Here is a 17,118-nt window from a genome sequence, read left to right on the forward strand (position 1 = left end):
TGTCTGTCTGCTCAGCAGTGTGATGGCTTTGTTTTAGCCTTGGTATCTGCTGCCTGGTGACAGTGCTCCTTGAAAGCACGTGTGGCCTGCTTCATAAGAAGGAGTGTGTGTGAGGGGCGGGGTGGGAGGGTCTTTCGGAGCTGCTGCCTTTTTTCTGTCCAGCATGTGATTCATAGTTTGTAGAGTAGACTTTAACTGCACCCATGATTTTTACTTCCATGTTGCCAAAGGAGATACTTGAAGACTTTTTATTTTATGCATTTTAAAGAACCCTTTAGAAGGCAGGAGAATCAGTCTGTCTAGCACTGTATCGCCAGCCGTCAGCACAGTGCCAGGCGGCACAGGTACTCAAGAAATAGAAGGTTTTTTGAAGGGAGGGAGGAAGGAATTCAGCCAGCAACCAAACAAGGTCTTCAAGGTAGCTTTTTCAACCGGATAATGCACAGTATGGGGCTAGATGCCCACCCTTTGAAATATTTTTGACTGCTTAAATCAGTGTCTGTTATTCTGTTCTTGGCATTTTACCCCTTCTTTAGAGTCTTTTCCCTCAAATTAGTGCCTCTAGCATTGCCTTCCCTCTCTGGCAGTTTTGAAGGAGCAGATTGAGAACAATAGAGTTACTGAATCAGAGGTGTACAAACAGCCTGTAGGAGAGAAATGTGCAAACATCATATACCTTTCAGTTGCTTTTAATCTTTGCTTTTGAAATAGTTTCCTCCCTCTTTATTTGACTGTTTCTAACTGAAATCTTTATTCTGCAGCCACAATACCAAGACAACCACCTGGTTGGATCCTCGTCTTTGTAAGAAAGCCAAAGCCCCTGAAGACTGTGAAGATGGAGGTAGAGATTGAGAAATCTTTTATACTGTACTTACTCACTTAATCCCTTCTTGTTCTTCTTGCTTAGACAGTGAGTTTTCATAAACCCTAAACAAACCATAATGTGCCTAAGCCCATAAGCAGTGGGTGGATATCATACTCAACTGACTCTGATAATTATGTCTTTGCATCTAATTTTTTTTAAAGATTTTATTTTTTTATTTATTTGACATAGATCACAAGTAGGCAGAGAGGCAGGCAGTGTTGGGGGGGGGATGTTGGGGAGGGAAGCAGGCTCCCTGCTGAGCAGAGAGGCCAGTGCGGGGCTCGATCCCAGGACCCTGAGATCATGACCTGAGCCACAGGCAGAGGCTCAACCCACTGAGCCACTCAGGCGCCCCCATTGCATCTAATTTTATGAAAGACTTTATTTCTCTCTTTTTGAGAATCCTTGTTAAGAGTCTTAATAAAAGTAAATTGCCCTTTTGCACATTTGTTTTAAAGACAAAGTTTTCAGTTTCTAAATCAATATTTTAATAAATTAGATACATTGTTACCCACAGGGAAGCCTCATCATGGCTATTGAACCTTCAAAAATATATTTAATTTAGTATCACTAGGATAGGTGTGTTAGTATTTATGGCTAAGCTTTCCTTTAGAGCATCAGTAGAAATTCAGTGAAAGTCTCCAATATACCCCACCCTCCCATCCCTACCCACACACAGTTTTTACTGTTTAGTAGAAAAAATTTCTCTAAGGATTCTTAGTTAGTAATGCTTGTCTGTCTTATGTATTATACCATTTTTAATAGTATAGTCTTACACATAAATACAGACTTTACCCCAACCAAAATTGTTTGCTACATCTTCTTGAATATAGAGTGAAGGTGAATAAAATTTGAATTCATTTTGTGTCACTGATCAGAAATTACTTACTTTGGTTAAAAAATGAATGGCTGCGAATGAGTTTTAGATAGGCCTACTATAGACTGAACTCCAATCTATTAAAAAAATTAAACAATTTATACATTTTGTTCCACCTGATTGCAATATTAAGATTTTTTTTCTAGGAATAGCCAGTTGGAAAATGGAATTATTTTAAAATTGTTTGCCATGATATTTTAAAAAATGAGATACCTTGGCGGAAATCTATTGAAAGATGCAAAAGACACACTGAAAACTACAAAATATCCCTGAAAGAAATAATGAAGATTTGAAATAATTGAGGAGATACACTGTGTTCACAGATTGAATGACACAGTACTGTTAATGATGTTCATTTTCCTTAAATTGATATCTAGATTCAGTACGATCCCAATCGAAATCCTCTGAGTCTGTCTTACAGAAATTGACAAGCCAATTCTAAAATATATATAGCTCCAGTTTGCCAGATAACTGTCCTTAAAAGGACAGAGGTAAAGGACAGAGGCAACCAGATTTGAAGAGTTACTATAAAGCTCAATAACCAAGACAGTGTGGCATTGACATAAGGGTAGACAAGTAGATCACTGGAACAGAATAGAGAATCCAGAAACAGATGCACACATATGTGGTCACTTAATCTATAGCCCAGGTGCCAAACCAATTCAGTGAGAAGAGGAGGATCTTTAACAAATGGTGCTGGCAGAACTGGGTGGATATTCGTAAGGAAAAATGAACTTCAACTATACCTCACTCCATACACAGAAATTAATTTCAGATGGCTCAAAGACCTAACCATAAAAGCTAGAACCCTAAATCTTTTAGAGGAAAATTTAGGAGAATAACTTCCTAATTGCAGGATTAGCAAAGATGTCTTAGGCCACAAAAAGTATGAACCATGAAAGAAAAACTTGATAAATTGGACTTAATAAAAATTTAAAATTTTTATTCATCAAAAGACACCATTAAGAAAATGGATAGACAAAGTTGTAGGCTCTGCGATATGTATCTGACAAATTATATCCTGAATCTGTAAAGAATGGTTATAACTCATTAATAAGACAAACAACCAAATTTTTAAATAGACATTTCACCAAGGAAGATCTACACATGCCCAAAAACCACTAGAATAGATACTTAACATCATTAGTCATTGAGGAAATGCAAATTAAAACCACAGAGAGATGCCGCTTTATATCCACTAGAGTAACTATAATCAGAAAAGACAGATAATAACAAATGTTGGTGAGGATAGGAAGAAATGGTAACCCTGGTGCAGTGCTGGGCAGAATGTAAGATGGTACAGCTGCTTTGGAAAGCAGTTTGATAGTTTCTTAAAGGTTAAATACAAATTTACCCCATCACCTAACAATTCCAGTCTTAGTCATCTACTCAGGAGGAATGAAAACATATGTCCACACAAAGACTTGCCTGTAAGTATTCATGGTATCACTATTCATAACAGCCCCAAAGTGGAAATAGTTCACATGGCCACCAACTAATAAATGGATAAATAAAATCATCCAGTGGAATATTATTCAGCAATAAAAAGGAATGAAATAGTTTACATATAACAACATGAGCAAATCTCAGTGTATTGTTCCAAATGACAGACACTAGACCCAAAAGACCAACTACTACAGGATTACATCTATGTGAAGTGCCTGGAATAGGCAGATCTACAGAGACAGAAAGATCAGTAGTGGTTGCCCAGTGGTGAGGATGGAAACAGAGATTAAATGGCATGAGGGATATTACTGGGGTGATAGAAATGTTCCAAAACTGGATTGTGGTGATGGTTGCACAACTCAGTAAATGATGAAAACTCCTTGAATTGAACACTTAAAACAGATTAATTTTATAATATGCAAAATATACCTCAATAAGGTGGTTTTTCAAAATGGCCAAAGAATTTGGACACTTCACCAAAGAAAACAGCAGAATAGATGGGAAGGACCTGAAAAGGTTTTCATCATCCTTAGCCATCACTACAGTGAGAGGCCATTCACACTCCCTGGAAGGGCTAGATTCAAGGGCTAGGGAGATCGTAGAGCATCTGGGAACTTTTACTCGTAGGTGGGGAGGTAAAATTATGTGAACATTGTGGAGAACTTTGGACAGTGCCCATGAGGCATTGTCTCAAGAAAAATGAAAGCCCATGTTCCCCAAAAGATTTTACCTGATCACGACGGCCATATCCATAACTCAAACCTGGAGACATTCCAAATACCCATCAGCAGAAGAATGGATAAACACTTTTTGGTATATTCATACAATGAAATACTACTCATCAGTAAGAAGAAAAAACTGTTGATAACACTCAACCATCTCAGAAACTTGCTGAATAGAAGAAGCCAGACACAAAAGAATGGATACTCACTTACCCATTAAAGTCTGAGAACAGGCAGACTCCATCTATGCTGATAGAAGTTGGAAAATGAGGCGGGGAATGGGGAGGTTGGTGAATTGAAATAATTCTCTGGAATGATGAATATGTCCTCCATCTTGTTTGGAGTGGTGGTTAGGAAGGCACATGCAATTGTCAAAACTCATTTTTTTTTTTTTTTAAACTGAACGAGCACTTAAGATCTCTGTATTTTGCTGGATGTTTATAACATACCACCCTTTTCTATATGGCTTTCATTAGAAAGTTCCATATGGTGAAATCGGCCACTGTAAAGGTAAACTCGAATAGGTTATACCAGAGAATTTCATTTTCTGAAGCGGGTGAGTGTGGTGTTCGTCTTCTCAGGTACATCTCTGTTGCCGCTCTTCATGCCTTTTCCTGCGCGCTGATTGTTCCATTCGCCTCTCTTGCCTTTTCCTGTTTCCGTTGTAGAATGTTTTTATTGTCACAGCTCTAACTATTAATTTACTATAGCTGGCCTCCTTTTTGAATCTCTAGTATGGTCCTCTTTTGAATTCTATTTTTGTATTTCCTACTGCATTTGAGACTTTTAAATTTTTTAATTTATCTTTATGTTTTAATTTTAAAACATAATTTGTATCAACTTTATCTCCGTAAACCAAAAACACTTTTTTTTTTTAAAGTGCCCTAGTAGCACTTCTAACACACATAATTAAAACTAAACTGACATCTTTCTCCTAGAGTCACCCCATCTCTCTTTCTGTCATAGGTACCATGCTCACAGTCCCCTGGGCCAGGTGATCAGGGGCACATCTGCTTCTTCCTCTCCTCTTGCTCTATTCCCTATACAGTTAGAACTTATTTTTCATAATTTCATAATGTTTCTACTGGGGCAAAAAACTAAGTTTCTCTCCTATTTTACATACAGATTGACAACGCGCTCTTTCTCATTCTGTATGTCAGATGATCGTGCACAGTACCCTGAGTGTCTTGGGGGGAAAATGGACATAGCACTATTACGTTTGTCAAGGGCACTCAGTAAGATTTTACAGTTTACTTGTGCCCAGTTAAGAGGATATATAGACTTTGTTATTTAGTTTTTAATTCCCACACAACTGAAATGTGGCTTAGAAGGATTTCTGCAAAGGATTTCTACCACCTGTTGAAGATAATACAAGCCCAAACGAACAGTAAGTAAACAGCAAAGCTGGTACTTCCTGTACCTCATGTCAGCTTTTTAAAACCACATTGAGGTAAAACCGTGATAATCATTCATTTCATCTTTCTTTTTTTTTCTGTTTTGTGTGTGCTTTATTATGTACATAGTAGTAGTGTGGGACACATATATTTATGGATAACCATATACCTCTTGAAGTGCATGTTAAATGTTTTGCTGATAAGGCTACATGATCAAAAACCTTTGGCCACATTGGCTATGACTCTTTCTGGAATATAACTGTCTTACACCTCTCTCTTGCTCAGATACCTATAATGGCTCCATGCAGTCCCAGAATAAAGTCTAGTTTACAGTTGAATTCTATTCTGTATTTCTTTTTTGAAGTATTTTCTTGCTTTCTTTTCTCCCAAGTATTTTCATGTCACAAATATGACACATTTTTGTCTTTGTCTTTGCCTCTGCCACGTGCCCATCTCTTTAGCCAGGAACAAGCCTCATTCCCTGTGTCCACCTGGCTCAGACCTACTTCTCCTCCTAAGCTCAGTTCTAGAGTCTAATTTCTTTGTCGCCGCCTCTGTCGTTTTCTGCGATCAGAATTAGGTGTTCTCTGTGCTCAACAGTAGCACAGGATATATTTCTACTGGAGCATGTATCACATTACAGAGTAACTAGATGCATATACTCTGTAAGAGTGATGATTTTGTCTTCCTTATCCACTTGTCCCTTCAGTAGAGGCTTAAATGTTTGGAAGGAGGGGAGAAGGAAAAGGGGGAAGGGAAGAAGCCACTCTATCCCCAAGATTATTTCAGCCTCCTTGAAAATATGTTTTAATCTCTATGAAGCTCTGGGCAGAGGCCTTGAATAGTGAGCCTATCTTTGTTCACCTATTGGGAGTCAATAGAGAAATAAGACCCAGGAAGCAGAGGGATGGGTTAAAATGGGAGCGGGTGAGCAGACATGGCTTTAGCTCTGCACCTGCATAGGCTTACTGGTGTTTTACAACCCTGCAGGAAGCAGCCTTCAGCACTCAGCTGAAGGCTCTGTGGCTCTCTGGCCTCTGATCAGCTAAGACCCCTCCCCTAAGGCAGGCCCGGCACATCAGACCAGACTGCACTGTCTGCGGGCAACAGTGAGGGAACTCAAGAAGCCCTGAGCCAAGCTGAATTCATGTCTAAAAGTCTCCAGTCAGATAGGATAGACTTTCTTCCTTGGAGAAGAAAGGAAAGGGGCTCAGAGAAAGTGGACTGTGTCTCCCATTCTCTTCCCTCTGTAAAAATTTGAAAAGTTGGATGAATGTGCCCCCTTAATGCTCTTTACGTTGAAGGTGACAATATGTCTTGGTTGGCCCAGAACTAACCCAGCTTATACCTTTTGTCCCAGCATCATTAATAATAGTGTCTCCTTTTACTCTCAAAAGTGGGCAGTACATTATATGGTCATCCTAATTATATCTTTCTTAAGAAAGAGCAACCACAGGTGCACTTAGTATTCTAAGAATGTTCAAAACTTTTTGATAGAAGGACTGCTTTCCATCCCCACAGCTGGGTAGGCCTTCCTCAGGTCACCTGTACTTAGAGTGGGAACCCCACAGTTGCGACCCCTGAGCCTATTTGACGCTCAGCCAACGTTACCACTTTTACTGTGCACTCAGTCTCCTCCCTGAATGGCAGAAATGGCCCCATAATACACTATTTCCCTCTACACTAAATCTGACTTACACTGGTGTTCTCCACAGTGCTTTGCAGAGTAGATGCTCAATAAGGGATAATAATAATGAAGATATTTTAAATGTAAGTTTTTGTAGTTTAAGATGTTTATTGCTCGTATTCTGCTAAACACTGAAGATCTTCTAGAAAAACCTTAGTTTCTAAAACTTGCCCTTTTCCTTCCTAGTCTTCTGATATCCAGAACCCAACTGTATCTTGATGTTGTATCCAATGGTTTAATTGATGTACGTATCTATCTTCATTCAACTAAAATAGGTAGTGCTTTGGTTAAATAGTTATCTTAAAAATACAACATCAGGAATCCATTTTATACCAGATCACCTCTTTTATGATGAAAGATTCCATTTTTACTAAAGGCTAAAAAATACTAAATGTTGATGGTATTGTGGAACTTAGGGAATGATAAAAAAGATTTATCCACTAACTACTCCACAATGAGAAAACAATTGCAATTCATATATTTAAATAAGAAAAATATTATCTGGGCAAGAGGAAACAAAGATAGATTCATGGGCTATAGAACCAGCCAGCTGCTTAATACTCCAGAAATGGTTTTGGGGAGAATGCTTTGGCTTCCAGCCCAGAAAGATATGGTGTTAGGTCTTTCTTATCTCAATAGTAGATAAATACGTTCTCTTGACCCTACTCCTCCCAGTTCTCAACTGCCTTTTCCACAACCAAGTTTCAAAAAAAAAAAAAGTAGGTCATCTCTTCTTAAGGACTCCACCTCCTGCTTTCCTTCCCACTACTACAATATGCTGACTTCCGCCGCCTACCTTTTCAGTGAGAGTGCTTGTCTTAAGGTCACCAGTAGCCTCCTGATTCCCAGATTTGGTGGTCTCTTTTCAGCCCTTTGGTTCTGACAGCTTTGCAGAGTGTGTATTAGTGTTGATCATGCTCTCCTCCCCTGTCTTTGACACCCTTCCCCCTGACTATTCTTACTTTCTCCATCTGCTCCTTAAAATGTGAATATTCCTGCGGTTCTATTCTCTACCTGTTCTGCTCACAATTTATCCAGGTAATTTTGTCCACTGCTGTGACTTTTTTTTTTTTTTTTAAGATTTTATTTATTTGAGAGAGAGAGCACATGAGCAGGGGTGAGGGGGGGCAGAGAGAGGGAGAAACAGACTCCCTGCTGAGCAGGGAGACAGGTGCTGGGCCCAGTCTTTGTCCAGCATGATCAGTTACATTGTCATCTAAATGAAGATCACAGTCATTAACGTGGCACTCAAGAAATGCGATTTGGTGCTTGCCTATGAGATAAGCACCTTGCATACAACCTTCACTCCAGTCCTATCAAATTATTTGTAATTACTGAAAATCCCACCCATTCTTAACCCCTCAGCGCTCTTTGACCTGTCAGAATGGCCCCCTTCTCCCCATTTCCAAATCCTCCTCTAAGACTGCTCAAACATCGCCCTCTTCTAGAAGGCTTTCTTGATAGCTTACCAGGCAATTGATGTCATTCCTCGGCACACACACCCCCAAAAGCTGGTGTTTATCTTTATTATGTAATTTATCTTTTCTGCCTTTCTGCTTAGACTGAACTTTTTGAGGTCAAGAACTGTGTTGTGTTTCTAATTATTTTTGCCTAAGGAAGAAGAAAAGAGGAGGAAGAGAGGGAGAGGAAAAAAGGGAAGGAAGCCAGTGAATTAATTGACCCACTGGATAATGTACAAAATTGTTGGGTGTTTTAGTGTTACTTTTATTAACTTTATTTTGAATGGGTAAATAATAACCATTTCTTTATCTGCATTAATCTGCCCTGCAGAAAACTGGCTAAGGCTCTCCGTGGTGAGGAATTAAAGCCATAACTAAAAGTAACCCAGAGGATAAATTACCATTTTATTTACTGTCCTAAAAAAGGATGTGCTTTTTCTGTTAGTTGCTAATTAAAATGCTGAATCAACTTCCAGATTAATGCTGAAATATATTTATGTTGCTCTTTTATCCTTTTTAAGTATTAATACATTCTTTTTAGTGAGTTTTTTAGATATCACGTGGTTTCTACAGTTCTTGCAGCTCTCCAGACTTTTCTAAAAACAAAGCATAAATCCAGTTGTGGTGCCGTAATAGGGCCCAGCCTCACTCAGCACCACTCAGTTCCCGAGGTATTTCAAGAAACTCCCTATTAAAGAAAAAAATCTCTTTCATGGAGGATGCTTAATGGTAATGCTTTGGTAATATTATTAAAGAACATATTTTACACATGCAATCCAACAAATACTCTTCTCCCCATAACAGTTACTTGGTCACAAATTATTATCCTTACTTAATTGACAATTCTTTTCTTCACAGCTGTGGAGGATCAAAGTGAGCTGAAAAATGCCTCAGTTCTTCTCAGCTGTTTTATTCTGTTTTCACGTAGCCATTTTCAGCTATTCCCTTCTTTTCCACCTCAGACATTTCAGCCCGGTCCTTCAAAGAAAAACCACAAAAACTCACCAAGCTTCAAAACCACCAGTCAATACACAGACACACACACACACACACACACACAGAGGCAGAGAAATATGATGGAAAAAAGGGGTGAAGGTGATTCAGAGCTTTCATCAAGGGGCTAGTCTTTTATTCTCTGCCTTTATTCTGAATGTGAAATAACTTTATTAGCGCATAACAGTTCGTATATCTTGTCAGCTACATTACAGTGAAATTTTTACCTAGAAAGTCAATGCATCAAAACTACAGCTAAGTGGGAGAAAATTAATAAAGCTTTGAATATATTCTAAGCCTACTTGTTGTCTAGCATACATTGCATATATGTGTGTGTGTGTGTGTGTGTGTGTGTGTGATCCTAGCAGGAAAACACTTTAAAAGAAATTCAAAATAAAAGTATGGATCATCATAGCGGGTAACTGTGGGTTTTTTTTTTTAAAAAAAAAAAGAAAACTCCTTTTTGCTTGGCTCCTATGTATAAATTGTTAGCACTAAAACCACCTGCTAGGAACATTCCTGCCAAGTGAATCCATGTCTTACTAATAAAATGATTCTTCAGAAGCCTTAACTTGGAAAACAGTGGGAAGGAAAAGAGGGTTCTTTCTTGACGAGGTCAGTTTCCCTTGTAGAGACCAGATTTTTTTTTTTTTTTTTTTTTTTGAAGCTATCAGATATTCACCTACTGTCCGTTTTTCTAGGTCTGTTTCATTGATCAGTTACCTGGAATGAATAATATATAATAATCCTATGTAAGATAGTTCTTTGTTGCCAGACACAAATATAGATTCTACACAAGGCACTGTGGTCATTATTTCACATTTGCCTTCCAAAGCTCAAGTTAATGCAAGGGAAAGTAGGTATTTTCTTAGATATAAAGGAAATCTCAATTGCTCACCTGAAAGGAAAAAAATCCAAGGCTGGACTTTTTTTAGGGGGAGAGTGGGGCAGAATAACAGACATAATTGACAAGTCTTACGTATAATGGCGAAAAACGCAACAAGCAGCTGCTGCTTGTACTGAACCAGAGGGCTAGTGTGTCTTGCACTGACATTATCAAGCTGTTTAAATGAAGGATCTACACCAGCCGATTTTTTAAATAATTAACGTTTTATGGCTTCTGATTCAGGTAAACACGTTTGAGTTAAAGGTCATCTTTTGTTCTGGGCTCCTAATTACCTGCTGAGACACTCGCTAGCTCCTGAAGAAGCCAGTCAGACCCAAGCACTGTTTGTTCTTTGAAAGCAAATCCTCAGCTTTTGGCCAGTCTCCCAAATACGAGTGTCATGAACTAAAAGACATTTAAATTCACTCATGGTGATTCTTCTCTGTTGGTTTCGAATCTGGCTTTTTACTCCCTTTTTTTCCCCTCCCCCAGAACTTCCTTATGGCTGGGAGAAGATAGAAGACCCACAGTACGGGACATACTATGTCGAGTAAGTTTGTTACCTCAGTTCAAACTCTCCCAAACGTCTTCCCTTCACTGTACAGCTTTAGGGGATCACTGGAACACAACACTTTATGTCTTGGCAGCCCAGCTTCTGAGGCTTTCCATGAGGGGAGTGAGAAGTAGGGGTAGGGAGCATTTACTTCAGTGGTTCTGGGCTCCCCAGAACTTGGCTTTGAAGTAAACAGAGCGAGAGGGACGTGGCCACGCTGATGAGTAGCTGGGAGTGTAACCATTATGACCACGGCGTCTGAAGAGGAAAGTAGCGTATAGAAGACTGAAATGAGGGCATGAACTAGATGAAATGTTACGGTCACTTCCAACCCCACAGCTCTTTGGTCGTGAAGGCGGCAAAAGCACTGTAAGGGCAGTGAGCCGTAATGATCCAAAGTTTTTGGAGTACAGGATTAGAAGTGCTCTGTCTTCCGGGGAGTTAATCAAGAAACACTTCAGGGGGAAGAGGTTGTTTCTTACACAGCTGTTACGGTTAAATTTAAACTTAAGTGTGTGTCGGAGAGGAGCACAGAACACCTGCCTATGTTAGTCAGAGAAATCAGGGTGTTCTCAACATCCTCAGATTCTTCTTTCCCTTTTTTCATGTATGTAATCGCGACGTTGTTACGATGAGCGATTGCTTCCTTTCCAAATGCTATAGGTAGAATTTTGACCTCAGGCAGATAACTGCCTCAGAAATGTTGCTGCCGTGTACCCAGGAACTAGGAGTCTGAACCTACTGCCGAGGTAGTGAAGGCCAAATATCATTACCTGAGAAAGTAACAAAATGGGAGTCTTCTAGATGTAGGATTGCTTATTAATTTTTCATCACTTTTTGGTGTAAACAAATGTCATTTCTTAGTATTTATCCCTGTAGTATCTCTGATTCCTGTCCTGACTCTAGTCTTTTTACTTCAACAAAGTATAGTTGGCACACAATGTCACCTTTATTTCAAGTGTACATCTTTATGAGCATGTGTAGATTGTTCTTGGAGTCCCTGTGGCTAGATTTTTGGAATGATTTCTTAAAATCGAACGTGTACCCTAAGAAAACAGTTCAGTTTGACTCTTCAGTATATAAATTCACAGGGTCAACACTTTGATTCCTTTGGAAAGCTGTGCCTTCTTAGTTTCACTGTGTTGTTTAGTATCTTGTTGATATTGTCATGTGAAAAGTAGACAGCAGCTCTTTTATTGCAGTGGTTTTTTCTAAAGCATATTTAGTTAAAATAAAACAACCATTTCTCAGTCAAAGGACTATTGGAAGGCCAACTGGAAAGGTTTTGTGGGTTCCCCCCCCCCCAGCTGTTTAGCCTATTTAAATTTGGCTTCAGTAAACTGTTAATTGCCATTGACACTGCTGCACATTTCTGCAATAATGATTCTCATTCTCTTATTGTCTGTTCCAAGTAAATTTGAATACATGGTCAAGAGGTGAAAGTCATTTGCCTCTTACAAAATCTTGGGCTAAACGATCTGATTCTCATTAAGCAAAGATACCATATTGAAGCAACTTTCGGGTGAATCCTGAAGTGACCCACTCCCAGTTGTCACGGAGCGTGTGTAAGATCGCCTGAATGAGAGGCAACAGCAGTGGCGACATGATTTTGTCTGATTGTTCTCAGAACAAGCTCATTTTGCAGGAGGGTAATTTATTAGATTAAGAAAGAGCAGGCTGTACTCAAGATGCACATTAGCAGGGAGTCAGCTGAGCTATGGAGTGTGGCTTGATTCCCAGATTAGTCAGGTTTTGAATCCCGACCATAGTAATCTGCAGTGAGTTTACTGATGGAGATAAAAAGCTGTTACTTGAATGGCTACTCTTTGGCTCTCTCACTTTGTCAAACCAGATGGCACAATGATTGCTTTTGGCAGAGCCTTGTAGTAGTAACACCAACTGCAATGGCACTTTTTCTTTGCACGTATTTATTTTCGGGGATGAGATTCTGAAATGGATTAATTTATTTTTGAAAAAAGAATTGTTCCAAAAATTTAATGGCAGGCCTTCTATAAGAATGCTAATGTATTTAGAAATGTTGTCTTCCTGTATTGCATTGAATGTCTTGACGCGCTTAGGTTTCAAAGTCAAAATATACCTCTGCTCACATATCTCAAAATCGTCATGATAGAATAAGGGTCTTGTTTGTGGAGATGAACTTTTGAAATCCACCTATGATACACAAAATGTTAATGCAGATGACATTCCAAGTTATACGTCCTTGATTTAGTCATGCTTCTTTGCTACCCTTGTTTAGTTTTTTCCGTAATCTGTGAGGTACGCCTGTCCTACTTCCCATAGCTAGTTATATGGAAAACAAAATCTCTTACATCTAAACAATATTGTGAGTATAAGTAACTAAATGAAAAGGAGAGTGTTTTAACTTTTATGTTTTGTTTTGTTATTTGGGTAGCATTTTAATCCAAGTAGTTTAAGGTGACAGATGCAATTACTCCCTGCACTAAAATCTTACAGTCTTTTGTCAAAGAGTTTTCAGGGAAGGGATTACTCACTTGCATACTTCTACTCTCCTCTCCCACACAGTACAATAGAGTATAAATACAAATTACTACTTTTTATGTTTTAATGCCTAGGTGGCAAAATGAGTCATTCCAACTGATGACGTTAAAGAGAGCCAGGATTTATTCTAAACAGGTTTATTCTTTGCTGAGTGTCAGTTTCTGGTGTTTTTATTTTTTTCTTTCAAGAACATGTAAAATATCGGTACCTAATAAATAATTGGTCCTTACTTAATACCAAAGATCTCCATTTTCCCCCGAGGGCCTCACCTTGGTGGGAAGCAGAAGCATACTTGAGAGTTAATGAAATCACAACCCAAAGAATTTCAAATGGAACTTGCCATGTTTAGAACTCTGAAACAACTACATCTGTTGCAGAGTTAATAATGCACTAGAAGCCTAAATGACATAGAGAAAACCAGCACACCTTGCCCTGGTGGGTCCTTGCTACCCTCCTCCATCACCGCCATTAATGTTCACAGATGGCAAAGTAATTATCCAAGTTGTAGGACCATTTGTATGCAAATTTTGTAATATTCACCCTATCTAAAGGCAGTCATAATCTGAGATTCTCATGATTTGATATTTAATTGTTGGTATTTGCTAATGTTACTTCTCATTAAAGTGGATTCTACGGGAAAATGCTGTCATTTGGCTGAAATATATTTGTACCATGGAAGTGCTAAACTGTAATTCCCATTGCTTCTGTATCAGAACCTGTTTAAATAACTTGTGTGCAGTTATTGCATTCTTAACCAACATCCCACTGACTGATTTGCCAGACTGACCAGTGCTCTGCCCACCCCCACCCCAAAACGTACTATTACCGCCCGTCATGCATTGACCATTGTTAGCCATTTGCTCACCCTTGGTGTCCCCAGGCCATTCTGCTTTCCCTCACAGACTTGTGTGCTTTCCAAAGTAGTTGTGAACGTTCCCAAACCAGAAATACCAGCTAAATTTCTATCGTGATTACATCATTATTTTAATTATTATATAATTATGAAAAAAGTTGAGTGTGGAAGAGTTGTTCTGTGATACAAATTGATAAAAGCAAATCTCTTTCTTAGTTATAGTGCTAAATTGATGTGGGTCAGTCAGTTGGAAAAATAATAGTAAAATTCAAGAAAGCTTCTGTACTCAGATTTTTCCAAAAGCATCTTCACAGCTACTTCATTTTAAAGAAACTTGAATTAAAATCCTCCTATCATTAACTGCCTTTTAGAAAGTGAACTGATCCATTACCAGCTGTTCTGATTGCATTAGATGTGAGGGTGTCTCCTACAGCTTTGAAAACTATTATTGGCTCTGTTGGGCACCTCGATGCAGAAGCTATAGTGAATGTTTCAGCAGCTTTCACTTTTAGGCATTTTCCATGGGTCTTTCTTTCGTTGCCAAAAGCCCTTCCCCTACCATCTTTCAGCTTCTCTGAGTTCCACAGTCTAGAGATACATGTTTGCCCCTTCACCTATGGGGATGAAATGGTCTAACAGCCTACTTAAAAATAACATAACTCTTTCATTTTAAACTGAAATGCTTGTTTTTCTACGGTACAGTCACCTTAACCAGAAAACCCAGTTTGAAAATCCAGTGGAAGAAGCCAAGAGGAAAAAGCAGTTAGGACAGGCCGATACTGGATCTTCAAAACCAGGTAGAATGTTTTCCTCAGTCTTTTCTTCTAAGAATGCCTTTAAAATTTATGTGCTGAATTAATGAAAATAAGCTGGAACTTTTTATTGTTGAAGTGTTGAGGTGCAACAGAGAATGTCTGATTTTTGTCACTGTGAAGATAGGAATAATCTTAATAAAACATCTAAACTTTTTGAGAACACTGGGATTTTCCCGTGTTGCTTAGATGGGAAGTGTGAAATTGTTGGCAAAAGGTATTGAATAGTTTTGTTATGGGCTTGAGGTTGTGATACAAAGACTGCATTGTTTCCCAATGTTTCAGGCCAGGACAGTCTGAGTTCTCTAATCCAATATATGTTTCTCCCAAGTTAATGCTTAGGTCTAATGTGTGTGACCATCCAGGATTCTTTATTAACTGATAGGAATAAATCCATCATAGTATTTGCCTGTATCATTGATTCCCGAAGTGGGATGGCAGGGCATCAGTCATTCGGTATCATTTGGGGAATATTTTTAAAATACATAGATCCTAACATTTTTATGAGCCTAGCCACGTGTATTTTGAAAAAGCTGCCCGAGAATTTCTTACGTTCCACTCATCCCCCCCATCTCTCTCCACTCCTCCATCTGTCCTAATAACCGGCGTTCTGTCTGTGCGGTCATACTGTACAAATCAAGTAGACTCTTCTTCTGTCGTCCACAAAAGAGGCACTTGTTTCTTACAACTACTCTTTAGAAACATAGTCCTGTCCCTTAGGTTTTGCATTTGATTTAGCAAGCATTTTTACTTAACAAATATTTCTGAGCACCTACTATGTGCCTAGTGCTCTGCCAATCACACAGTATTCAAAAACGATTAGGAGTAAGACAGGTCTTGCCCTCAAGAGCTCACAGGCTGATGCAGGAAATTAATGGTTATAGATGGTGTTTGGTGCCATCCTCGGAGAGCAGTTAAGTATGTGGAGGGTGGAGCAGGTGTGAATCCCAAATACATAACCTTGGATGAATTCCCTAAACTCTTTGTGCTTCTTTTTCTTCATCTATGAAATAGGAATGAGAAGAGTATTTACCACGTAAGGCGGTTCTGAGCATGCAAATTAATATATGGAAAGTGCTTACAATGCTATCTGGCAAATGGTGGGCAATAAATACTAGGTCTCATTGTTATTAATAGAGATGTACATGTTGTATTAATAGAAACGTATTAATAGGTGGCATGAAGGAGGGGGTGCTCACTTCTCCTTTGGTGGAGAAAGTCAAGGACACAGGAACTTTCAAAGCAGAGGACACATTAAGAGTGGATCTTGAAGTGTCCAGAAAAGTTAAATCAGACAGGTGATAATTTTAGAGGAACAAGAAGGCATGCCAGGTAGAAGGAACAGAATGTATAAAGCCACAGACGCATGAAATGGTGGTCCAGGGGCCAGAGGACAGAGAGAAATGGTTAGAAAAAGTAAAAAAAGATGAGGTTGTAGGGAGAGGCAACCACGAGAAGGAATGGGTTTCAAAAAGAAGTTGAGTGTTTGTGTCCCACGTTGCTGAATAGTCCAGAAAGGCAAAAATTGAAACACGTACACTGAGGTCAACAACGTGGAGGTGATTTGTCACTCTAGCAAAAGCAAGTGGACAGGAAGTAAAAATGCAGTAGAATGAAGAAGGAATGGTGAGTGACGAAGTAGAGATGGGGTGCAGTTACTTGTTTTGATAGCCTTGATTCAAAGAGGCTAGACGGAGGACACTAAGTTGAGAGAGACATGAATCCCCACTGCACGTACGGAAACTGAGACTTCAGTGAAGAGAAGCCTTTTGCTTAGAATCATAGTGAGTATCGAGCCAGAATTTGCACTTAGTTTTATTGAGTTTAAATTCAGAGTTCTTTGCATTAAAACATACAGTTCCTGAATGCCCATGTCTTCATGGCATATATCAAGGGAGATCTTCTCTCCCTCACTAAACTCTAAGCTCCTCAAGAGCAGGGAGCGTGGGTGTGAGTGTGGATGTGTTAATAATCTGGGTAACCAGGCACTCTCTTATGAGCTGGGCATCAAAAGGAGAATAATAACTTAGGCTTTGTCTTTCAGGAGCTC

The 17,118-nt window shown here is 39.1% G+C and overlaps 1 protein-coding gene across 2 annotated transcripts in view; it reads left to right on the forward strand.

Annotated features, from left to right (window-relative positions):
- LOC111143415 (membrane associated guanylate kinase, WW and PDZ domain containing 3) overlaps positions 1-17,118 on the forward strand; it is a 230,891-nt gene that overhangs the window by 172,616 nt on the left and 41,157 nt on the right. For both annotated transcript variants that reach the window (XM_022497139.1, XM_022497141.1), the window contains exons 6-8: positions 762-841; positions 10,823-10,880; positions 14,959-15,053. In XM_022497139.1, the coding sequence (XP_022352847.1) occupies positions 762-841; positions 10,823-10,880; positions 14,959-15,053 (233 nt within the window). The remainder of the gene's footprint in view (positions 1-761; positions 842-10,822; positions 10,881-14,958; positions 15,054-17,118) is intronic.

The sequence above is a fragment of the Enhydra lutris genome, unplaced genomic scaffold (assembly GCF_002288905.1).
Source record: "Enhydra lutris kenyoni isolate GAN:26980312 unplaced genomic scaffold, ASM228890v2 scaffoldscaffold9, whole genome shotgun sequence".
NCBI lineage: Eukaryota > Metazoa > Chordata > Mammalia > Carnivora > Mustelidae > Enhydra > Enhydra lutris.